General features: G+C 44.8%; 1 protein-coding gene across 1 annotated transcript in view; it reads left to right on the top strand.

The window, feature by feature from the left end:
• The window catches only part of LOC143982759 (heterogeneous nuclear ribonucleoprotein R-like), a gene marked incomplete in the record, with an annotated part of 59,653 nt that overhangs the window by 19,966 nt on the left and 14,401 nt on the right, over positions 1-25,286 (top strand). Inside the window, 1 exon segment of the mRNA XM_077481751.1 lies at positions 21,003-21,110. Coding sequence (XP_077337877.1) covers positions 21,030-21,110 — 81 coding nt within the window.

Raw genomic sequence — 25,286 nt, 5'->3', positions numbered from 1 at the left:
TGCGTTAATGTGCTTTTGAGCATTTTTTTTTTTTTTTTTCATATGCTTAAAGTGGAGGGCCACCCTGAAAAAAAAAAATACATAAAAAATAAAAAAATCAGAAAAGAGAAATTACCAGAAATGCCTGTTGCTAGGCACATCATCCTAATCTGCCTCTTCCTCCTCCGTGGAGATCTTCTATCTTCTCTCCTCCGTGTGGCGTCTTCTGGGAACTGTGTGTCCCAGAACACAGCGCGCCCCATTCACAAAGCTCTGCGCGACTCGCGCATGCGCAGTAGGAAACGGGCAGTGAAGTCGCAAGGCTCCACTGCCTGTTTCCCTTAGCCAAAATGGTGGCGCCCGGAGCCGAGGGACGGGTCGGCCTCGGGCGGCCGACATCGCAGGCGCCCTGGACAGGTAAGTGTGCTTATTAAGTCAGCAGATACAGTGTTTGCAGCTGCTGACTTTAATTTTTTTTTTTTTTAAAGCGGCCCTCCTCTTTAAAAGCTCCTATTCTGTGTCATGTATAAAAAACAAAAAGAAATAAAACAAAAAACAAAACAAAAAAATAGCTCCTACTCGCTAATCACCGGCTGACTTCAGCGATCCGCTCTCCTATCCTCTCTGACAACTTCTGTGTGAGGAGAGGATCACCTAGCAACCGGCTCTCTATTTTCGTCACATGACGGCTGTGATTGGACACAGCTGTTATATAATCAAGAGTGCCAATCACAGAGCTCTCCTGCTCATCGGAAATGCGACGTGTCCAGGTGACACTAGCACATCTGTATCGCGCCGCTGCGTGGGCACGAGCGATCCTCCTCCCGAGGGACGTTCCTGAACGTCCACTCAGAAGGAGGAGGCACCTGGCCGTATATGTGCAGTGGCCAGGTGGGAGGTGTCAATTGAAGGTGTACATAAATATACTACTTTTCCAGAATACAGGCCTTTTCTTGGGTAGTGAGGCTAACTGGGTGGACTCTTTGCCCTGACTCCTCCAGCACAGACGTACTCATTTTTCCTAATTCAAGCTGTGTGTGTGTGGGGAAAGAGCTGCAACACAAACATTTGTTATATTACAGTTGGCATGCAGCTCAGTCTATTTTTGTTGGATTACTTGGCTATACGTGTTCGCCTTCCTGGCTGTGTACTGTGGAATGACAAACCTTTTGGTATCTGCATTGTAGCTGAGTAACATAACCTGCTCCATTGCAAAGGAAAACAGTTTGTTCTCCAACTGTGCTGTACACAAAGTATGTTTTAAAGCATGTGTAAACCCATGTAATCTATTGCAGCTTACCAATGCTTAAATGCGGAGACTACATTAGTTTTCCTTTTTTGCCTACTTGGTGATCTAGCCTTGAGGCTATTTTTCAACTAACTATACAAGCCCGGGTATACAGCATTTTTGGCTGAGACATGAGTGCTTACAATAGTCAGCTTTTATTACTTTATGTAAAAGGGGTAGAAAACAAAAACTGTTGCTGTGAATTCTTAAAAGGTTGTAGACTGGAGTTTGCTTTAATTTTGTAGGCAAGTACATCTGAATTTCTTAGTTCATCCTACTCTACCTTCTCCACTGGTTTACAGTGCCGCTCTCCAAGGTTGGTTAAATTGCACCTCTATAGTGTGGAACAGCCTTTCTCAACCATTTTTAACATGAAGAATCCTTGATCTAACTTTCATATCTCAAAGAACCCCTTCTAATAATTACTATAGCTCACCATACTTTAGCGTGATGGTCACTGGGAAGAATGCTCCTTACATTTTGTTGTCATGGGGAAGAATTGCCCTCCTACAGATAGATAAAAAGGTCTTTGGTGTCAGTGGTTACTGATCTGAGAGGCAGAAATTGCTTGTTGCTCTAGGAACCTCTGAAGAAATCATGGTTAAGAAAGGCTAGTGTGAAACCACCATATATAACGAGAAATGTGTTGCTGGCTAAATCACCAGTTGAAAATGAAGTGGAACCTTGATTAACGAGTAACGTGGTTAACGAGCATTTTGAATGACGAGCAACTTTTAAGCAGAATTCAAGCTAATGTGGTGCGCAGTACCATATGTGGCCAGAGGTGTGGGAGCGCCAGTGACACTCGAAACGGTTTGGTGCCATTCAGAAAAACTCCATACTGAAGGGTTTCAGAGTTCAGCGGAGCTGTCCCCAAGTATTTTCAAAGCCCCACCGCCGCCCACACGCAGTATTGCATGCAATAGAAGTCAATGTGGAACGAATTATCTTCGTTTCTATTTGACTTCTATGGGGAAACCCGCTTTGATAATCGAGTGCTTTGGATTACTAGCATTCTTCTGGAACGGATTATGCTTGTAATCCAAGGTTCCACTGTAAGGGCAGGGGAGAGCATAAAAAAACAAATGCAGCCACCACATTTAAAGTGGAGGGCCACCCTGAATAACAAAAGTACATTAAAATGTTGCAAATCTGAAAAAAATTGCCAGAAATGCCTGTTGCTAGGCAGATCGTCCTAATCTGCCTCTTCCTACTCCGCGGTGATCTTCAGTCTTGTCTCCTCCGTGCATCATCTTTTGGGTAATGGGGTGCTGTGTTCTGGGAACTGGGTGTCCCAGAACACAGTGTGCCCCATTCACAAAGCGTTGCGCAACTCGCGCATGCGCAATAGGAAATGGACAGTGAAGCCGCAAGGCTCCATTGCCTGTTTCCCTTAGTCGGAATGGTGGCGTCGGGAGCCGAGGGACGGGTCGGCCTCGGGCGGCCAACATCGCGGGTGCCCTGGACAGGTAAGTCTGCTTATTAAAAGTCAGCAGCTACAGTGTTTTGTAGCTGCTGACTTAAAAAAAAAAAAAATTTCAGCTGGCCCTCCCCTTAAGGATTTATATATATTTTTTTTGTTTCTGGGTTTAGATTCACGTTAATCCTCAAACTTCCCAATGCTCTTTTCAGAGGGAAGTACCTCTGTATAAGTTAATACATTGTTTATTTTTGTATGTAGTCCAGTATTAATAGTGTGAACCTGTTTTACCTGTAAAAGCCTCCCTTGTGTAGACATCCCAAAGCAGTGAGACTGCTGCTGGGCTCTGCAATCTTGCATGTAGTGGCAGCACAGAGGGTAATTTTTGAAGTTTCCCAAACGGGAGAGGGCTATAACCTGGCATGAGGGGGAAGGCTATGCTAAGGAATTGACTAGTCAACCTTTCAAGCAAGTTCTGAGGCACATTGCAAGGTAATCATTTTAGGAAAGGAAAACGCAGCAAGTAAGCAGATATGATTCTTGTTTCTTCTTCTTCCTTTTTTTCCTGTTCTTTTACCTGCATGTTCTATTTTGGTGACAGGGTCACTTTAAACTCCTTCCGCCTGGCCACATCTGTGCATTAGCCAGGTGGAAAGCGGTTAAAGTGACAAATTTCATTCTAGGTTGATGCACTAGTGCATCGTCCTACTTTTAATGCTCATGGATGGCCTTGGTTTGTAATGGCCGTCTCCCATGGACGCAAGGCATTACCAATAGGTACAGGGATGCTGTGATTGGCCCCTGTACCATGTGGATCACAAATGTGAACAAAAGGCACATATTGTTGTACTGGTTCTCTCTCCTTCCCATCGTACAGAGAAGCACATGTGAGAGAGACTACAGTTTAATGCAAAAGTTTAGGAACCCCTCACATTTTCCATAATTGTCATTTATAAAATATTTGGGTGTTTGGATCAGCAATTTAATTTTGATATATAAAATAACTGAAGGACACAGAAATATTTCAGTAGTTAAATGAGGTTTATTGGATTAATAGAAAATGCACAATATGCATCAAAAAGAAATTAGACAGTTGCATAAATTTGGGCACCCCAAAAGAAAAATCAATATTTAGTAGAGACTCCCTTAGCAGAAATAACAGCCCCTAGATGCTTCCTATAGCCTGTAACGAGTGTCTGGCTTCTGGATGAATGTATTTGGGACCATTCCTCCTTACAAAACATCTCCAGTTCAGTTAGGTTTGATGGTTGCTGAGCATGGACAGCTGGCTTCAAATCACCCCACAGATGTTCAATGATATTCAGGTCTGGAGATTGGTATGGCCATTCCAGAACATTGTACTTGTTCCTCTGCATAAATGCCCGAGTATATTTTGAGCAGTGTTTTGGGTCGTTGTCTTGTTGAAATATCCAGCCCCGGCGTAACTTAAACTTTGTGACTGATTCCTCAACATTATTCTCAAGAATCTGCTCATATTGAGTGGAATCCATGCGACCCTCAACTTTTTAACCAGATTCCCAGTACCGGCACTGGCCACACAGCCCCCACAGCATGATGGAACCTCCACCAAATTTTACTGTGGGTAGCAAGTGTTTTTCTTGGAATGCTGTGTTCTCTTGCCATCATGTACGACGTCCCTTGTTATGACAAAATAACTCAATCTTTGTTTCATCAGTCCACAACACCTTATTCCAAAATGAAGCTGGCTTGTCCAAATGTGCGTTTGCATATCTCAAACGGTTCAGTTTGTGGCGTGTGTGCAGAAAAGGCTTCTTTCAGGACAGCCACCCGAGAGATCATGGCTCCTCCCAAAGGAAACGCCTCCTCCATCAGAGCTTTTTAAGGGAAGCCTCCATGCAGCCTCCTCCTCAGTTTTTTTTTTTTTGTTTTTGTTTCCTCCAACTAGGAGGAATACCTCTGGTGGGAGCCACAATCTCTCGGGTGGTCCTGAGAGTGCAAGTTCTCACCTTTTTGATCGTTTCTTTTTAGGGGCTGGTCCTCCCATCTGCTTCCCGGTGGGGATGGTCCCTTGGGCTCTCTCTCCCCCTTCAGTGCTCAAGGAGCGCCAGTATGCCAGAGGTCCTTTGCCACTGTGTGTTTTTTTTCCCGTCAGAGCTGGCGCCGCAGTTTTTGGATTTCCCGCGTGCAGCGCACGCTGCATCGCGGGAGAAGCAGTTGCCATCTTCCAGGTGGCCAGGAGCGGGACTTGCGGCGCGCCACCTCATTTCCTGTTGCTGGAATGCAGGTGGGGAGAGAGGAGCGCCAACTGGTGCCTTATTTAAGGTTTCGGTCGGTGCAGCAGCGATTTTGAATCCGGGACCGGTGGCGGTGTATCCTACGCATTTGCTAGAGACAGCGATACAGACAAGGGGGCAAGCAAGGTGAAGATAGGAGCAGTGCTCTGATTAGTCCGGATCCTGTGCTCCTGGGGGGGGGGGGGAATAGTGATCACCCTACCCCCCTTTTCCCCACACCCCCTCCTCTCCCTCTCCTTGGTGTTTGCAGTGGTGGAGGATTAAGGGGTGTCGGCTTGCTTGGGCACTAGGCAATTGTGTGATTTTTCCTTAGTTGCACCCGGGTGTAAGCTGCATTTTGTTTGCAGAAATAAAAAGCATGGTTTGTTTTTTCCTTGTCTCTTTCTGTTTGTTTAGGCAAAAAGTGCTGCCCAACCAGTTAAGAGGAGATGTCCTGTCTGCAAGGAGAAACTTGGTGAAACCTGGGCCAAAGCGCTTTGTACATCTTGTATCACAAGCCTGGTTAGGGAGGAATCCCCATCCTTTTGTGGTGATTTAATTTCAACCATTAAGGATGAGCTTAAGGCTACTTTTCAGGCGTTCAGGTCTAATCTGTCAGACGAGCCTGGAACGTCGGGAGAGCATAGAACCCAGCAGTCATCCGTGGAACCTCAGGGGTGTTCCCAGTGCTGACTGGGGGGGGGTGGTCTCATTACACCTCAAGGATTCCTTCTCGCTGGCCTTAGAGGAGTCTGACTCAGAGGAGGATTCAGAAGCAGCCTCCAAGTACAAATTATCCTTGGAAGAAGTGGGACGTTTCCTCAAAGTGATATGACACTTTAGGTATTGAGGAAGAGAAAAAAAGAGCTCTCCCTACATGATCGCATGTATGCATGGCTGGGGGATTCCAGATCTTGCACCTTCCTGGTACATTCCCTAGTGTCGGACATGATCAAGAGAGTGGTTGGAGCCTGAAAAACAGTTTTTCTCCAGAGCACCCAGGAGGAGGTTTCCTTTTGAAGACAACTCGGACCTGGTTTGGAACAAGGTCCCAAAGTTAGACTTTGCCTGCTCTCAGGTATCGAAATCGACAGACTTCGCCTTTGAGGACATGGGCACTTTAAAAGAACCCATGGATAAAAAGATGGCTCTCCTTCTAAAAAGATCCTGGCAGTCTGTAATGATGAATTTGAAACTGCCCATGGCAACAACCTGTGTGGCAAGAAATCTAGATCATTGGGTTAACCAATTGAAATCTCATATTTTGGGGGATTTCCCAAAGCAAGAGATTTTGGACTCCTTTGCTACACTCTCTCAGCGGCAATTGCATATATTGCAGATGTTTCGGCTGAGTCAGTCCGCATGACATCCAGTCCAGCCGTCCTGACTAACTCTGTTAGAATGGCTGAAAACCTGGCCAGGTGATGGGGCTTCAAAAAAATAGGCTGCACAGTATTCCTTTTGCGGGGGATTTGTTGTTCAGCTCAGAATTAGACTATTCTGGACCAAACAGCAGATAGGAAAAAATCTTTTCCAGTGAAGAAAAAGCCAGCGCAGACGCGGAGATGGTTTTTTCGGAGCCCCAAGGGGCAAGCTAAAGATAGGACACAGAACAGGTGGAAGCCTTGGGCGGTACAAAAACCCAAGGGTAAAGGGGTAGTACTCCTCAATCCTCCTGCGTCCGCTGCCAAGCCACAATGACTCACCCGTCGGGGTGGGAGGGAGGCACCAAGAGTTTCTCCCTCAGTGGGAGGCCATTACTCAAAATCCGTTAGTTTTGAGGATGGTTTCCCATGGTTAAGAGATAGTTTACGGAGGTGGCTCCTGTTCACAAACCTCCCAAGGGATCCAGTCAAGGCCTTCGCTATGAAATCCCTTATTCGGAATCTGATGTTTCAGGGGGTCATTGTGCCAGTCCCAACAGGGGAGCTGGGTCAGGGATTTTATTTGCATGTGTTCCTCGTCTGAAAGCCTTCAGGAAGGTTCCGACTCATCTTGAACCTCAAAGGGCTGAACAAGTCAGTGCGGTACGAGAGGTTTCGGATTGACTCTATAGTCTCCAAAAGGAACCTCCTGAATCCAGGAGTGCTATATGGCATCCATAGATTTGCAGGATGCGTATCTCCATGTCCCAATTTTGGTCGGGTCTCAGAGATATTTGAGGTTGGCACTAAACGAAGGGAGCAAGGTAGTTCACCTCCAGTTCAGAGCCCTCCCGTTCGGCCTGTCGCCGCCATCCCGAGAGTGTTCACCAAGATTATGGCTGAGGCTTTAGCTCCCCTCCGCCTGGAAGGAATCTCGGTGATTCCCTACCTAGACGACCTGTTATTTTTCGCCCAGACCAGGGAGGGTTTGCGGAAAGATCTGGACAGAGCCTGCATCCACCTAAGAGAGTTAGAATGGATTATAAATCTGCAGAAATCAAATTTGGTTCCCGCTCAGGAAGTGACTTTCCTGGGGTTTCATATCCGTTTTCTGGATCAAAAGATTTTCCTGCCGGAAGAGAAAGAGAAGCTGATACAGTTAATATCCCAACTGCAATCCAATCAGCCCCTGTCCATCAGGAAGGTTATGTCGGCATTGGGAACCTTGACTTCTTCCATCCCGGCGGTCCAGTGGGCGAGGCATCATTTCAGGCCTCTTCAGGCTTGCTTGTTGAAGGTTTGGGATCGTCAACAGAGTTTGCTGGATTTTATGGTGAAGATCCCTGCCTCCTGTAAAAAGAGGTCTGTGGTGGTGGAGGAACCGAGAGGTTCTTTCAGAAGGCCTGTTGTGGTCTTTCCTGGTCCAGGTGCGCCTGACAACTAACGCCAGCTCCTGGGGTTGGGGGGCTCACATGGACAGCCAGTGGGTTCAGGGCTCCTAGTCCGCGGAAGAGGCAGGGAGGTCCTCAATTTGGAGGGAACTGAAAGCAGTGGAGGGCTATGTTGGCCTTCTCATGTTCTCTCGTGTTATCCAGAAGCAACACATCCAGGTCCTATCGGACAATGCCACCATCGTGGCATACTTAAACAGGCAAGGAGGAACCAGAAGCAGGGAGCTTCAGGATCTGGTAAAGGGTATCCTGGCGTGGGCAGAGCAGTTTACTCTGTCCTTGTCAGCGATCCACCTAAAGGGGTCTCTAAACGAAAAAGCAGACTTCCTCAGCAGGAACCAGGTCTTAGAGGCAGAATGGCAGTTGAATCCAGAGGTTTTCAGGCTGATGGAGGAAAAATGGGGACAGCCAGATGTAGATCTCTTTGCCACTCAGGAAAATGCCCAGGTCCCTCTCTTCTCCTTGAACAGGCACGAGAAGTCGTTGGGAGTGGATGCCTTGGCACACAGTTGAGATTTTCACCTATGCTACGCCTTTCCCTCGTTTCAGTTGATACAGCAAGTTATACGCAAGATCGGAAGAGAGGAGGCAAGGGTAATTCTGATCACTCCCTTTTGGCCCAAAAGACCTTGGTTCTCGGGCCCTACTACAGATGCAGTTAAAACCATTCTGGCATCTTCCTCTAAGACTGGATCTCCTCTGTCAGGGGCCCCTTGTCCATCAAGATCTGGTGAAGCTGAGGCTCACGGCTTGGTTTCTGAGGAGCAGCTCTTGAAGAGGAAAGGGTTCTCGGACAAGTTGGTGGCTACTCTGTTGTCCAGTAGGAAGAAGGTCACTAGGGCAATATATTTTAAATACTGGAAGGTATTCAATTCCTGGTGCAAGTCTTCGACAAGATCACCGAGGAAAATTGCTTCAATTTTGGAATTTCTGCAGGAAGGGGCAGATAATGAGTAAAAAATCAGTTGACCATCATCACCCTCAAGGTGCAAGTGGCCGCTCTAGGGGTTTTCTTGGCGAAACCTATAACATCAGACCCCCTAGTAGTCATGTTCTTTAGAGCTCTTTCTCGATCTAGGCCTGTGGTGTCTAAGATTTGCCCAGGCTGGGACTTGCCTACTGTTCTGCAGGCTCTGACCAGGGATCCTGCAGAAGAGTAGGCCTCCCTGAATGGATTACATTGAAAACCGTTTTTTTAGTGGCCATTATTTCAGCTCGCAGAGTCAGTAAGTTGCAGGCCTTGTCAATCAGGGAGCCGCTCTTTTCTGTTTTTCCAGATAGGATAGTCCTTAAAACGGATCCTAATTTTTTGCATAAAGTGGCGTCAATTCAAAATTGATCCCAGGAGATAATTCTTCCTACATTCTGCTCTAATCTGTCGGGTAAGAAAGAATTCCATACCTTTGGATGTTAAAAGAGCAGTTCTAAGTTATTTGTAAGCCACTAAGGACTTTAGATGTGTGGATGCACTATTTATTTTATTTTCCGGTAGTAAAAAGGGAAAGCAAGCTTCCAAAGGGACCATAGCAAGATGGCTAAGGATGGCAAATGCGGAAGCCTATTCCTGTGCTGGCCAGAGGAGTCCAGTGAGTGTCCGGGCTCATTCCACAAGAGCTACAGCGGTGAGTTGGGCAGAGAAGGCTGGCACCACCCCCGAACAGATATGTAAGGCAGCTAACTGGTCAAGTCTGACGACATTTGCCCGCCATTATAGATTAGATCTCATGACAGCTGGGGATCAGGCTTTTGGAAAGAAAAGTCTTACAGGTTGTTGTCCCACCTCGAATGGAATAAGTCTTGGTAATCCTCTCGGGTGGCTGTCCTGAAAGTTGTTTTGGAAAATTCAAGTTAGACTTACCGGTAACTTGTTTTCCAATAGACTTTCAGGACAGCAGTAATCCACCCTGTTCTTATGTTGCTGTAATACTATGATATAACTGTCACTTATGTGTTGCAGCTGGGGTTGGAGAGTCTCTACAAACAACTGAGGAGGCTGCGTGGAGGCTTCTCTTAAAAAGCTCTGATGTAGGAGGTGTTTGCTTTGGGAGGTGGAGCCATGATCTCTCGGATGGCTGTCCTGCAAGTCTACTGGAAAACAAGTTACTGGTAAGTCTAACTTGAATTTTCGCATCACTCTCCCATACAGCTTCACCCTGTTCCAAGTGCGCTGAATCGTTGAAGGATACACCGTGACACCATCTGCAGCAAGTTGATGTTGTAGGTCTTTGGAGGTGGTCCGTGGGCTGTTTCTGACCGTTCTCGCCATCCTTCGCCATTGTCTCCAATATTTTATGTGACCTGCTACTTCTGGCCTTGTCAAGAACTGTGCCTGTGGTCTTCCATTTCCTCACTATGTTCCTCACAGTGGACACTGACAGCTTATATCTTTGTGATAACTTTTTGTAGCCTTCCCCCTAAACCATAATGTAGAACAATATTTGTTTCCAGGTCATTTGTGAGTTGTTTTGAGGCCCCCATGTTGCCACTCTTCGGAGGAGAATCAAAAACAACAACAACTTGGAATTGGCCACCTTAAATACCTTTTTTCATGATTGGATGCACCTGTCTTTGAAGTTCAAGGCTTAATGAGCTCACCAAACGAATTTTGTGTTCCAATTAATCAGTGCTAAGTAGTTACAGGTATTCAAATCAATAAAATGACAAGGGTTCCCAAATTTATGCACCTGTCTAATTTAATTTAGTTTTTATTCATATTGTGCATTTACTGTTAATCCAATAAACCTACGGTAATTTCACTACTGAAATAGTACTGTGTCCTTCAGTTATTTGATAGATCAAAATGAAATTGCTGATCCAAACACCCAAATATTTATAAATGACAATCATGGAAATTGTCAGGGGTTCCTAAGCTTTTGCATACAACTATGAGTTTACTGTGATTTACAGTCTTTTCAGTGCCAAATAAAACCCTCAGAGACGTTTAGGCCACTTTCACACTGAGGCATTTTTTAGGAGCTTTTGGGCTAAAAATAGCGCCAGTACACCAGGGTGATAGACCTGGTGTACTAGCGCTATAAGTAGCAACGTCAGCAACCATCCGTCCATATCGTTATTGTATTAAAAAGACATCTACTTACAAAGCTGATTAAAAACAGGCATTCGGTGTACAATATCGTCCGGCGCCCATGCTGACATCACCTCCATTTCCTCTGCCTGACGTACGTCTCGTCGTAAGACGTCATCAGTGGCCTTTTTTAAAAATAAATTACTGATATGAATGGACTTTGCACAAGGAGGCTCTCTTCCCCTCTTTCTTTATATATTCTGGATTAAAAGTGGTAAGTGGTCCCTTTTTTTATGTTTGCCATATTTTTTATGTAGCTGCTTGTTTTAGGGTATTTGGATCAGTGAAAACTGATCCCACAGGTTTACCACCACATCTATTCCATATGCGAGTGGATCTCTTATTCTGGACACAAGGTTGACTAACTTCATGTTGAATCTGGACGCTAGAAGAAGATCTATGTCCAGATTCCCCATCTTTGGCAAACAGCCCGAAAAACATTGGGTGAAGAGACCATTCCCCCTGGAATAACTGTTGGCGACTTAGGTAGTCTGCCTGCCAATTTTCTACTCCTGGAATGAAAGCTGCCGATAGACATGGGACATTCCTTTCTGCCCAAGTTAGGATATGGTTTACCTCTCTCTGAGCTGAGAGACTCTTGGTGCCCCCTTGGTGATTGATATATGCCCCAGCCATGGCTTTGTTAGATTGGATCCTGACAGGACAATTTTTTAACCTGGAAGAGCCAGACACACTGCCCGTATCTCTAGGATGTTGATGGGCATGGCTCTTTCGAGTTTTGACCACTGTCCCTGGACAGTCGTCCTTTCTATTACCGCTCCCCAGCCTGAGAGGCTGGCATCTGTCGTTACTACTTTCCCAATAATTTGTCTGAAGGATTTCCCTTTCAGAAGATTCTGGCTTCGTAATCACCAATTGTGTCCAAAGTTTGGATCACCTTGTTCCAAGCAGAGAGGATACTGTTTTGCAACAGTCTTGAATGGAACTGGGCATAGGGAACTGCTTTGCATGAAACTACCATCTTTCCTAACAACCTCATGCAAAGGCGAATTGAAGGATTTGCTTTTGACCTGGACAATCCATACCAGCTCTTGTATGGAGAGGATCTTTGCTGAAGGCAAGAACACCCTTTTCTGGGCTGTATCTAGGCCTAAATAATCCAGCCTTCTTACTGGTTTTAAGGAAGACTTCTCTAGGTTGAGGATCCAACCAAGAATTTCCAGGTAACAAGTACGTTTTGTTTTAAGCGAGTCACTGACTGGTCTATTAAAGTGGTTGTAAACTCTCCCCCCACAACTTTTATCCCATGTGAATCAGCATAAAAAACCCTAATGAACACTGCTTGTAGATATCTCCTTACTTGCATAGTATTGTTATCCTTTTTGTTCTTTAGATTGATGTCACTGAGCATGCCCATATCTCCCATGATTTACGGCACACTCTGTGTGCTTGTCTATCTATTATCAGGACTTCCTACAGCACAACACTGAAATCCCACGAGACTCCATAATCACTCAGAGCTTCCTCCTATACCCCATGTGACCATGTGACATCACATGGACTGCATCGGGCAGTATTACTGCAGTCTTGGCTGAAGCTGATAAGACTGAAAAAGGGCAAACACTAGATAATCGTCACAAGTAAATACTATGAAATAAAACAAGTTATGAGCAGGGAAGCAGTTGCCATAGAAACGTTGGATTGAGAAGGAGGCTTGGTTAATAGTACAGGAAGTGCTCAATGTAAGGGCGGAAATGCACTCTACTGTGGACTCAGAAAACAATACTTAAGATGGCGCTGCCTTACTGCTGGAAACAAGTTTTTTGAAGTTTCTTTAACCACTTTCAGACCGGACCAATTTGCTGGTCAAAGACCAGACCACTTTTTGCGATTCGGCACTGCGTCGCTTTAACTGACAATTGCGCGGTCGTGCGACGTGGCTCCCAAACAAAATTGACGTCCTTTTTTTCCCACAAATAGAGCTTTCTTTTGGTGGTATTTGATCACCCCTGCGGTTTTTATTTTTTGCGCTATAAACAAAAATAGAACAGAACAAACAGAACAATTTTGAAAAAAACGCATTATTTTTTACTTTTTGTTATAATAAATATCCCCCAAAAATATATAAAAAAACATTTTTTTCCCTCAATTTAGGCCGATACGTATTCTTCTACATATTTTTGGTAAAAAAAATCGCAATAAGCGATTGGTTTGCGCAAAAGTTATAGCGTTTACAAAATAGGGATAGTTTTATAGCATTTTTATTAATAATTTTTTATTATTTTTTTTTTTTTACTAGTAATGGCGGCGATCTGCGATTTTTATTGTGACTGCGACATTGTCGGGGACCCATCGGACATTTTTGACACATTTTTGGGACCATTGTCATTTATACAGTAATCACTGCTATATAAATGCAGTGATTCCTGTGTAAATGACACTGGCAGTGAAAGGGTTAACCAGTGGGTGGCAGTGTAGGGGTTAAGTGTTCCTAGGGGTGTGTTACTAACTGTGGGGGGGTTGGGCTTTCATTTAGTGTACACTGATCTCTGCTCCAATCACATGGAGCAGAGATCAGCGTCACTAGTTGCTAGGCAGAATGGAAAAATGTTGTTTATACAGCATTTCCTCCATTCGGCCGCTCCGTGAGACGATCGCGGGGATGCCTGCGGCGATCGAGTCCCCGGATCCCGCGACCGGACTCACGGGGGTCCCGACCAGCGCGGGAGCGCGCCGGCGGCGGCGCGCTCCCGATGGCAGGGCGGCATCGAATATTGGACGTACATGTACGCCAATATGCCTGCCCGTGCCATTCTGTTGACGTACATCGTCGTGCGCTGGTCGGGAAGTGGTTAAACAGGAAGTAATTTGCGATTTCGGCTGAATTACAGTGGCTATAGTTTGATAATTGCGTACTATAATGGACTAAATGAAAATAAGCATCAGAGTGGGAGAGTTTACTTTCTCTTTAACAATAGGTCGTCTAGGTACACCAACACTGTTATGTCCTGTGCCCTTAACCTGGCTAGAGGCGGGGCCAGTATTTTTGTGAATGCCCATGGTGCTGTGGCTAGCCCGAAGGGTAAGGCCGCAAACTGAAAGTGTTATTATTCTACTTCGAATAGCCGAAACCTTTGGTGAGCGGGAAATATAGGGACATGCAGATATGCATCCCTGATGTCAATGGACACCAGAAGTTCTCCCCCTTGTAGGATGGTGACCACTGACCTGATCGACTCCATGCGGAATGAACGGATTTTCAGGAACCCATTTAGATTTCTTAGATCCAGAATGGGTCTGACATCCCCATTTGGTTTTGGTACCGTAAACAGGTTTGAATAGAATCCTAAGCCCTGCTCTTCTGTGGGGATCTGTATGATTACCCCTTGAGTCAGTAATCAGTCTAATGCTTGAAACGGGGATTGTTTTCCCCTGGAGCCTTGGGAACGTTTAATCTCAGAAAATGAGATGTTGGAAACTCCCGAAATTCTAGTATGTATCCTAGAGTCACTGTAGAGAGCCCATCTGTCCTGAGTTTCCCTTTGCCAGACTTCTGCGAAATGCAACGTCTCCCCCCCCCCCCCCACCCCACCTTGTTGAGGGGAGACGTCTCTTCATGGAGAGGGCTTAGTATTCTGCGTTACAGTTTTGCAGCTCCAGGTCTTCCTTTGAGCCTGAACCTGATCCTGCGATTTTGCTCTGGAATCTGGAAGCCGTTGCCACTGCCTAGAGGTGGATGCGCTTGGCGCAGGAGAGAAAGTTAGTTTAAATGAAGGACATTTATGCTTTCTTTTGACTGGTAAAAGTGTACTTTTACTGGAAATTGTCTGGATGCATTTATCCAAATCATTGCCAAATAGTCGCTCCCCATGCAATGGGAAACTAGACAGTAGATTTTTTTTCAGGGGGCTTCGCCGGACCAACTCTTTAACCCAGGCATGTCCAAACTACGGCCCTCCAGTTGTTCAGGAACTACAATCCCCATCATGCCTAGTCATGTCTTTGAATGTCAGAGTTTTACAATGCCTCATGGGATGTGTAGTTCTGCAACAGCTGGAGGGCCGTAGTTTGGACACCCCTGCTTTAACCAAAGGGTCCTACACATGTGTACTAGCACAAGTGCAAGGTGGGACACCTGGTGAAAAGCATCTATGGCAAAACATAATGCTTTTGGTAAGTCGGCGAACTCATGGGTCTGTTGTGCAGGGAGCTCGTTAAGGGCCTCTGTGAACTGGTCCTTTAAGGACTGACAGATGCCTATAGCTGCAATTGCAGGCTGAGCAACAGTACCTGCTAAAAGAAGATTTTAACAAATTCAAACTTTTTATCTGTTGAATCCTTTAATATTTGCGCATTGTTCACTGGACAAGTCAAACTTTTATTCACACTGGAAATGGCAACATCTACTGCTGGAACTTTCCATTTTTTGGTAAATCTTTCCTTCATAAGATGAAGAACTGAGAGGTTATACAGCAGATTTAACAGCTTTTATGTTGACATGTTTCCCCAAATGGGGGGAGAGGAGAACCCCCCCCCTGCTGCTGAGACGCATGCTTTTAGCACACATTTTAAACCGGGTATACACATTCTTGCTCCCTCTAGATGAGTTTGTGTTTTTTTTTTTTTTTTGGCATTACAATATAATTGAAAAAAGTCATAGGTACATTTTGCAGTTCCTATGCTTTCCTTACCTATTCCTCGCTGCAGGATACTGCCGAAAACAGATCCAAACTTCACCCATTACGGCGGGCAGCGTGGTTTAAACATTCAAAGACTAGAGCCCTTTAGTAGGAGTTCCACTGCTTTGGACCTTGTATACCACCCCTCAGGACAAATTTAGGTAATGTAGCAAGACCAAAAAGATTCCTGGTTCCTAGAGTCCAGGCTTCAAAGGAGCATTACAGGCAAAACCTCATTCTTCTATGCGAGGCCTGGGTACCATCCTAGAGCCCCAGTGGCTGGATGGATGCAGTTGTGGAGGCTTTTTAAATCCAGCATGGATCCCTCCTGAAGCTTCTCGGAGCACATCTTCACTCGTGCCAACACCTTTAGACACTGGCGAAAAAACTGAGGACTCCTGGAAGGAGGAGGGGTTATATAGAGGAGTCAACTTCCTGTATTGGGTGTGCCAGTGTCAACACCTAAAGGTAGCATAACTCAGTAAATACTTGAGGCTCTGTGTCCTATGATGTATAATAAAGAAAAATGTTTTACTATCCAAAGTTTAAATGACAAGGGCAAAAGATTTAATAGATGGAAAGTTGAAAAAATGACTGAAGGTCCGCTTTAAGCTTTTGGTCTCCAGGTTTTGTAATGCTTGGATCAGTGATTGGAGGCTTTGAAGAGTATTTGTTGGGAAGAAGCCTCGAACCATGTCCAGGTCTTGCCTGACTGAGACACTAAACCTGATGTTGCAGCCTGGACCAATCCCTTGGTTATTTTCTGACCATGTCACTGCCTGTACTGACCCTGTCTTGTTTATCCACTTCAGATCTGCGCTATAGCCGAATGACGGGTACAGGGCGGATCTGCTTTTCCGGGATTACGTCTATTGACGTCCTCCCGTTTCAAAGCTGGCCACGCCCCAGTGTGGGCCAAGTACGGCGTCGCTGTGATCACCTTAGTCAATGAGACTCAGGTGATCACAGATCGGCGTAAGAGGTTGATCCCGACCCTTACCACGTGATCGTCTGTCAGCCAATGATAGCTGATCATGTGATGTAAACAGAGGATCAGTAATAGTTTTTATTTTCTTCTCGCTCTGACAGCATGAGGAGAAAAAAAAGCCGATCACCGACTTCTGTTGAAGGGACATCAGTCCCGAGCAGGGAGAGGCAAAGCCACCTCATATGGGTCCACGGTGCCCACCAGTACATCAGTGCCACCTATCAATGCCCATCAGTGGTGCCAGTCAGTGCCACCTCTGTGTAGCCTCATCAGCGTACATTAGTGTAGCCTCATCAGCGTACATCAGTGTAGCCTCATCAGCGTACATCAGTGTAGCCTCATCAGCGTACATCAGTGTAGCCTCATCAGCGTACATCAGTGTAGCCTCATCAGCGTACATCAATGAAGGAGAATAATGACCTGTTTACGCAATTTATGAACAAAATATAAAACGGTTTTGTATTTTTTTTTTTTTTTTAATAAAAAAAAACAAAAAAACAAAAACAAAAAAACCCAGAGGTGATCAAATACCACCAAAAAGCTCTATTTTTTTTTTTGGGGGGGGGGGGATGATAAAAATTTCAATTGGTTACAGTATTGTATGACCGCGCAATTGTCATTCAAAGAGTGACCGCGTTGAAAGCTGAAAAATTGGTCTGGGCAGAAGGGGGGTTTAGGTGCCCAGTAAGCAAGTGGTTAAGTACCATGTTCCTGCCCTCTGCCCCCTTTTATTTTTGTTGACCACATTTCTGCCTGGCACCAGTACTGCCCCATCGAAACTGCCCAATGACTATGTTCCTGTGGGGCACTAGTTCCACCCATCCTCTGTGGACAACTAGACTACTAGAACCACAGGTGTTTTTGTTTACCCTTTGTTGAGCCTCCTGTACTCCCTGGCCACTGGACATAGCATTGTACTATAGGGGCAGCTACGTACCAGTAGGTTAGGCTTGCTTGGCTTTTAGGAACAGGAACTGCTATAGATGAAGCTACACTATGCTATAGTCACTATCCACTTGTACAGGGGTAACTATTACAGTTCATTGTTTTCTATACCAGCCTTTCTAAACCGGGGTGTTGGGACATCCTGGTAGAGAAAAACTGAGACCTCCCAATCCCCAGCCAAATATGTTCTTCGGCAGCGAAGGAGCTTGGTCAGCCAGCAAATGCACTCGGCAAAGGCAGAGGCAGTGTGGGCTGTGCTCTCTGCCTCCCCCTATAGTGCAGTACCCATCTGTGTGAATGAAGGTACTGCAGTGTGTGCAAGTGTTTATATGTGTAAGTAAATTTGAATCACTATTCCTGTACTATCAGAACTGCTTTTTAAGAGCTTGTTCATACTAGCAAGGACTGACGATTTTCGATGGGCTGCCCTACCCACAGAAATGCAGGGAAAGGCTTTTGTGACAGGGTCAGTTATGGAGGGCTCCGTGATGTCCTAGCTCCAGCGATAGATGCAGTGGCGACTGTTTCTCTACAGCACCACTCCCCCCCCCCAGAGATGATCGCCCAGATAATGGCAAAATATGCATCCTACTTCGCAGCCTACATTGGGAAGAGGGACAGCCCTATACGGAATGGGCTCATCAGATGTCCCGATTGGTAGATGCATGGTTCTACGGCTGTCGGGCAACTAGCTTAGCGGATTCTGCCCAACTGATCTTGCTGAAACACTGCTGACAGGGTTTCTATCTTCACGCAGTCTTCCTCCTGGGTTCACAGGCTGCGGCTGCTTGAATGCGTGGCAATGGCACTTTTTTGGGCACTGACAGGCGTTTATTATGGGGACAGGCTGCCAAGTGTTGGGCACTGATTGGCAGCTGATGGGCACCTTTTGATGGGGGGGGGGCTTTGCAAATAATCAATGTGCTGGTTATCAGCACCGAGCTGCCGATTTATTGCTTTTGGCTCTCCCGGTCAGTGCTTCCTGGTTTACACGATGATCAGCTGTGATTGGTCACAGCTGATCATGTGGTAAGAAGCCTCTGTCAGGGACTTCATACCACGATTGTAGTTAGGGTGTCGCAGACTGACTGACTGTGTTATCCTGATCACGTCATATGACGTCCAGTCAGGATATCACAACTACTTTGCTGCCATCATTCTGTTATATGGCGGGCAGCACAGCGTTAATGCACTTCTTCCTGTGCCATTCTTTTGTTGCCTTGGCTGTGTGTTTTGGGTAATTTTCAAATTTTCATGCTGGAATGATGGTAAGGAGGTACTTGACCAAGTACATGGCCCTGTCCATCATCCCTTTTGATGCGGTGAAGATGTTTTGTCCCCTTAGCATAGCAGAAAAACATCCCCAAAGCATAATGTTTTCACCTCCATGTCTGATGGTGTTCTTGGGGTCGTAGGCAGCATTCCTCCTCCTCCTCCTCCTCCAAACATGGCGAGTTATGTTGATGCCAAAGAGCTCGATTTTGGTCTCCTCTGACCACAACACTTTAACTCAGTTCTCCTCTGAATCATTCAGATGTTCATTGGCAAAACTTCAGACGGGCCTGTACGTGTGCCTTCTTGAGCAAGGGGGCCTTGCAGGGCGCTTCAGGATTTCAGTCCTTCATGGTGTAGTGTGTTAACAATTGTTTTCTTGGTGACTATGGTCCCAGCTGCCTTGAGATGCTTTGAGATCACTGACCAGATTCTCCCGTGTAGTTCTGGGCTGATTCCTCACCATTCTCATGACCATTTAAACTCCACGAGGCGAGATCTTGTATGGAGCACCGGACCAAGGGAGATTGACAATTATTTTGTGTTTCTTCCATTTGCAAATAATTGCACCAACTGTTGTCACTCTCTCACCAAGTTGCTTGGCGATGGTCTTGTAGCCCATTCCAGCCTTGTGTAGGTCTACAATCTTGTTCCTCACATCCTTGGACCTCTTTGGTCTTGGCCATGGTGGATTGATTGGCATCTGATTGCTTCTGTGGACAGGTGTCTTTTATACAGGCAACAAGCTGAGATTAGGAGCATTCCTTTTAACTTCAGCCCCGGACCATTTGGCTGACCAAAGACCAGAGCACTTTTTGCGATTCAGCACTGCGTCGCTTTAACTGACAATTGCACGGTCGTGCGACGTGGCTCCCAAACAAAATTGACGTCCCACAAATAGAACTTTCTTTTGGTGGTTTGATCACCTCCTGTGGTTTTTTATTTTTTGCGCTATAAACAAAAAAATAGCGTCAATTTTGAAAAAAACACATTGTTTTTTATTTTTGCTATATCCCCCAAAAATATATAAAAAGACGTTTTTTTTCCCCAGTTTAGGCCGATATGTATTCTTATACATATTTTTGTTTGATTGGTTTGCACCAAAGTTATAGCGTCTACAAACTCGGGGATAGTTTTATGGCATTTTTATTAATATTTTTTTAATTTTTTTATTAGTAATGGCGGAGATCAGCGATTTTTGTGACTGAGACATTATGGAGGACAATTTTGACACATTTTTGGGACCGTTCACATTTATACAGCAATCAGAGCGGTTAAAATTGCATTGATTACTGTGTAAATGTCACTGGCAGTGAAGGGTTTAACACTCGGTTGTGCTGTAGGAGTTAAGTGTTAGGGAGTGATTCTAACGGGGGGGGGCTCTGTATGACACATCACTTATCGCCGCTCCCGATTACAGGGAGCGGTGATCAGGGATAGTGTTGCTAGGCAGAATGGGGAAATGCTTGTTTACATTAGCATCTCCCCGTGAGACGATCGTGGACATAGAGTCCGCAGGACCCCTGATGCTACTTATGGAGCTTGCGGTGGGCGCGCATGCATTGGCACGGTGGCAAATTTACAGGGATGTACAGGTACGTCCATTTGCGCAGCCATGCCATTCTGTCAACGTACATCTTCGTGCACTGGTCGGGAACCGGTTAAGCTCTCATTCACACTGAGGGCAGATTAGAAATCGTGTGAGTTCAGCTGAACTCGCACAATTTCAAACCTACTTTGCACTGCAGATTCATTGGCGATTTGAAAGGCATCTGTGTGGAATCCTGCACATATGCCTATTGAAATCGCCCCTGAAGTATCGAAAAGTAGCGCAGGAACTCCTTTTGGGAATCGGTGCGGCGCCGCAAAGCCAGCGCCACATCGATTCGGATGGCGCCGTTGCCAGCAATAGATTCAGATTTGGCATGTGATTTGACATGCCAAATCGGCCTGATGTGAGTGGGGGTTAGAGAGTGCTCCTAATCTCAGCTCGTTGCCTGTATAGAAGACACCTGGGAGCCAGAAATCCTTGCTGATAGGGGAACAAATAGATTTCACTCATTACAATTTTTTTTCCTCACTGTAAGCTTTTATTATAGGCTTACCTGTAGGTTCAAGTGCCTTTTATTTATTTATTTATTTATTTATTTATTTATTTATTTTAACTAAATCCAACCTTGGTAAAATAGCAGAAACATTAGTTCTGCTTTTAAATATAACACGATATAAAGGAAAACTCTAAAATTGCTAAGTGTGTGGCCAGCATGTACAAGTCAGTTTCAAAATTATAACTGGAATGACGTTGCTTTTTTCAGAACTGACACTCCATTTCCATTGAAGTTATGAAAACGTACAGGCAGAGGGAGAAACCAGGAAACAAGCCCCAGGAAAGTGTCAAGGCCCCGGATGAAGCCAAGATCAAGGTAATTGTGTTCAAGTGTAAAAGTAACATTAGTTGACTGGAGAATCATGCGATCATATTTTATGCAAATTCAACATGTCTTTTAACCACTTCGGCCCCAGGAAGGATTTACCCCCTTCCTGACCAGAGCACTTTTTACAATTTGGCACTGCGTCGCTTTAACTGCTAATTGCACGGTCATGCAGTGCTGTACCCAAACGAAATTTGCATCCTCCCCCCCCCCCCCCCCCCACAAATAGCTTTCTTTTGATGCCATTTGCCTCTGCGATATTTCTTTTTTGCGTTGTAAACGGAAAAAGACCTTTTTTTTTTTTTTTTTCTAATTTTTGTTATAAAAAATCCAATAAACTAAATTTTAGTCACATTTAGGCCAAAATGCGTTCAGCCACATGTTTTTGGTAAAAAAAAATGTCAATAAGAGTAAATTTATTGGTTTGCGCAAAAGTTATAGCGTCTACAAACTAGGGTACATTTTCTGGAATTTACACAGCTTTTAGTTTGACTGCCTATCTCATTTCTTGAGGTGCTAGAATGGCAGGGCAGTACAAACCCCCCACCCCCAAATGATACCACTTTGGAAAGTATATAGATTTTGCCAAGTTGTGGGAAAATTACAAACTTTTATTTTGCACAAAGTTGTCACTAAATTATATATTGCTAAAACATGTCATGGGCATATGTGGCATTACACCCCAAAATACATTCTGCTTCTTCTCCCGAGTATGGGGATACAGCATGCGTGGGACTTTTTGGGAGCCTAGCCACGTACGGGGCCCCCGAAAACCAAGCACTGCCTTCAGGATTTCTAAGGGCGTAAATTTTTGATTTCACTCCTCACTACCTATCACATTTTTGAAGACCATAGAATGCCCAGATAGCACAACCCACACCCCACCCCACCCATGACCCCCATTTTGGAAAGTAGACACCACCCCAAGTTATTTGCTGAGAGTCATGGTGAAAATTTTGTAGCACTCATTTGTTTTTGAAAATGAAGAAAGACAAGAAAAATGTATTTATTTATTTTCAAATTTCAAAACTTTGTGACAAAAAGTGAGGTCTGCAAAATACTGACCACACCTCTCAGCATATAGCTTTGGGTGTCTACTTTCCAAAATGGGGTCATTTAGGGGGGGGGGGGGGGGGGGTTCTGTGCCATCTGGGCATCCCATGGCCTCCGAAACTGTGATAGGCAGTGAAGAGTGAAATCAAAAATTTACACCCTTAGAAAGCCTGAAGGCGGTGCTTATTTTTTGGGGTCCTTTATGCGGCTAGGCTCTCAAAGTCTCACACCTGTGGTATCCCCGTACTCAGTATTTTGGGGTGTAATTTCACATATGCCCATTAGTGATGGACGAACTTCCGACGGGATGTTTTGTGAACCGCGAACGCGGCCAAAAGTTCGCAAACCGCAAAGTTCGCGGTGGGCCCCATTGACTTTAATGGCAGGCGAACCTTAAAAACCTACAGGTCATATTTTCAGCCACAAAATACTAGCTGTGCATACATAGTTCCACCACATGGACACTGACATAACAAAAGTATTAAGTGAATCTGGGATCGACAACGACAAGCATTCTTTTTTTTTTTATCTGTGAAATTTTGACAATTCAAGAGTACATGAAGGCCATGGAGGAGAGGAAAGGTCAGGGCAGGCTATGAAGAGGGTGCCACAGTCAGGGCAGCGCAGTCCTGTGCCAGTGTGCCAACCTGTGCTTAAGCCCCTCCCTCTGCCCGACCCTTACCCCCACCTTTGCAGGGCTCCAGTGGTCCGGAGGTGCCAGTCCAATGCTGATCCTCAGCCATGGTGCTGGTACTGCCTGCTGATTGGCTTCTCCGCTGCTATCTCCCTCACTGTCTGACACCAGCACCGCGATAGAGACTGAGCGCTGACACCAGCACCGCGAGAGAGCGCTGACACCAGCACCGAGATCTTGTGGGCACCCACGTGACATCACTAGACACGTCATCATCGACGTCGCCTTCCCCAACGCTATATTTAGAGATCTCGGAGTAGGCAGCAACAGCGGGGACCAACCTCCTCCTGCTGATCTGGGTACTGTCGTCAGACTGCCGAGTGGCGGTTGTTGCTACCTCCTCTTCCTGATCCAATGCCAAGAATGGCTGCGCATCGGAAATGTCTTGATATGGATCGTAAAATAAATCCTGTGACTCAAGCGTAAGGTATATATATGGTGGTGGTGGTGTCTTTGGGGGTTCACACAGCAGAGCGTGAAGAGTAGGGCTGCAATTAACAATTATTTTCATAATCGATTAGTTGGCCGATTTATTGTTTCGATTAATCGGTTAATAACCTTAAAAATAGTGTGTGTATAATTTAGTTAATATGTAAAGTTTAAAAAAAAGGCAATTTTATTCTTAAATATTTCTATGCTGTGGTAAATATAAATAACCAACTATATGGTTAGGGAGCAAAATATCTAATCCACTCTGAGAATAACACACAGAAGAGATTTACTGTATTTATTAGAGGTCATATATACTGTATAGACTATTAGAGGCGATATACTTTATATACCGGTACTATTACAAGAGATATACTGTATATACTATTAGAGGAGAGATACAATGTATATACTATTAGAGGGGATATACTGTATATACTATTAGAGGAAAGATATACTGCATATACTATTAGAGGAGAGATATACTGTATATACCATTAGAGGGGATATATACTGCATATACTATTAGAGGGGATATATACTATTAGAGGAGAGATATACTGTATATACTATTAGAGGAAAGATATACTGCATATACTATTAGAGGAGAGATATACTGTATATACCATTAGAGGGGATATATACTGCATATACTATTAGAGGGGATATATACTATTAGAGGAGAGATATACTGTATATACTATTAGAGGGGATATATACTGCATATACTATTAGAGGAGAGATATACTGTATATACTATTAGAGGGGATATATACTGTATATACTATTAGAGGAGAGATATACTGCATATACTATTTGAGGAATGATATAGTGTATATACTATTAGAGGAGATACAGTGTATATACTATTATAGGAGATACAGTGTATATACTATTAGAGGAGAGATATACTATTAAAGGGTCAATCTGGTAAATATCATCAGACTCATTAACTTTAACCCCATTTTGTTACTGGCTGATTAATCGATTATGAAAATAGTAATTGATTAATTTCATAATCGATTAGTTGTCGATTAATCGATTCGTTGTTTCAACCCTAGTGAAGAGGGTGCAGATCGAGAGGATGAGGAGGGTGCAAAAGAGTAAGGCTGAGTGAGCCACTCAACTAAGTCTGGTGCGTTCTTTGATGTAATCGCACGCACCTTCTGCAATTTGCCATTTTGGCTCAAGCCTGTTGCTCCTGCACTACCCCTACCACCCCTGCGGAAGGGCCTGCCATTTTTTAAATGACCCTGTGACAAAAGTCTCTAGAGAAGTGCAGTATGTATGTGGAAGAAGGTATATAACACCCCGCTTCAATCTGTTGTTTTTGGGGGCCACTGGTCTATCACACCAGTTATGATAATTTTTTCTAATTGCGTTTGTCACTCTTTGTAGTATTGCTGCTGAACCACTCAGCAGTCACAATGCTGCACAGTGGAAATGCACTATACTATGCTTTCTATATGTGCAAGTATTTTATACGTGTATTACACACCTATATACTGCACACCAAATAGTACACCTATACCAGTCCTTAAAAGGACCTTTGTGGACCTAATAGTAGCTAGTGATTTGCAGACTGTCCCTCAGTCCATACACTGATAAAAGACAGCTGCAGAAATGGGCAGCAATCAGCAGCACAGCAGTCAGCAGCAGTGCACTGAACCCTATATACTGTACACTTCTACCAGTCCTTAAAAGGACTTTTGTGGACCTAATAGCTAGTGATTTGTGTCACTACAGTCTGTCCCTGCGCCACACAGCAACCTCTCCCTACACTGACGTAAGACAGAATGTAAAATGGCCACCAGATCAGGTCTATTTATAAGGTGGGGGGAAGGTCCAATTGTCGATGTGCTGGAATGTCTCAATTGGCTGCCCTGTACCCCATGATGGATGTGTCATCATGGGTCAAAGTTCTTTCACAATTTAAATGCATATGTCCGCCGGGCAAACCGCGCCAGAAGTCCGCCGGTTTGGCGAATTGC

The sequence above is a fragment of the Lithobates pipiens genome, unplaced genomic scaffold (genome assembly GCF_037356315.1).
Source record: "Lithobates pipiens isolate NorthernLeopardFrog02 unplaced genomic scaffold, aLitPip1_a1.2 Scaffold_16, whole genome shotgun sequence".
Lineage (NCBI taxonomy): Eukaryota > Metazoa > Chordata > Amphibia > Anura > Ranidae > Lithobates > Lithobates pipiens.
This window is presented reverse-complemented; position numbering and strand designations above follow the sequence as displayed.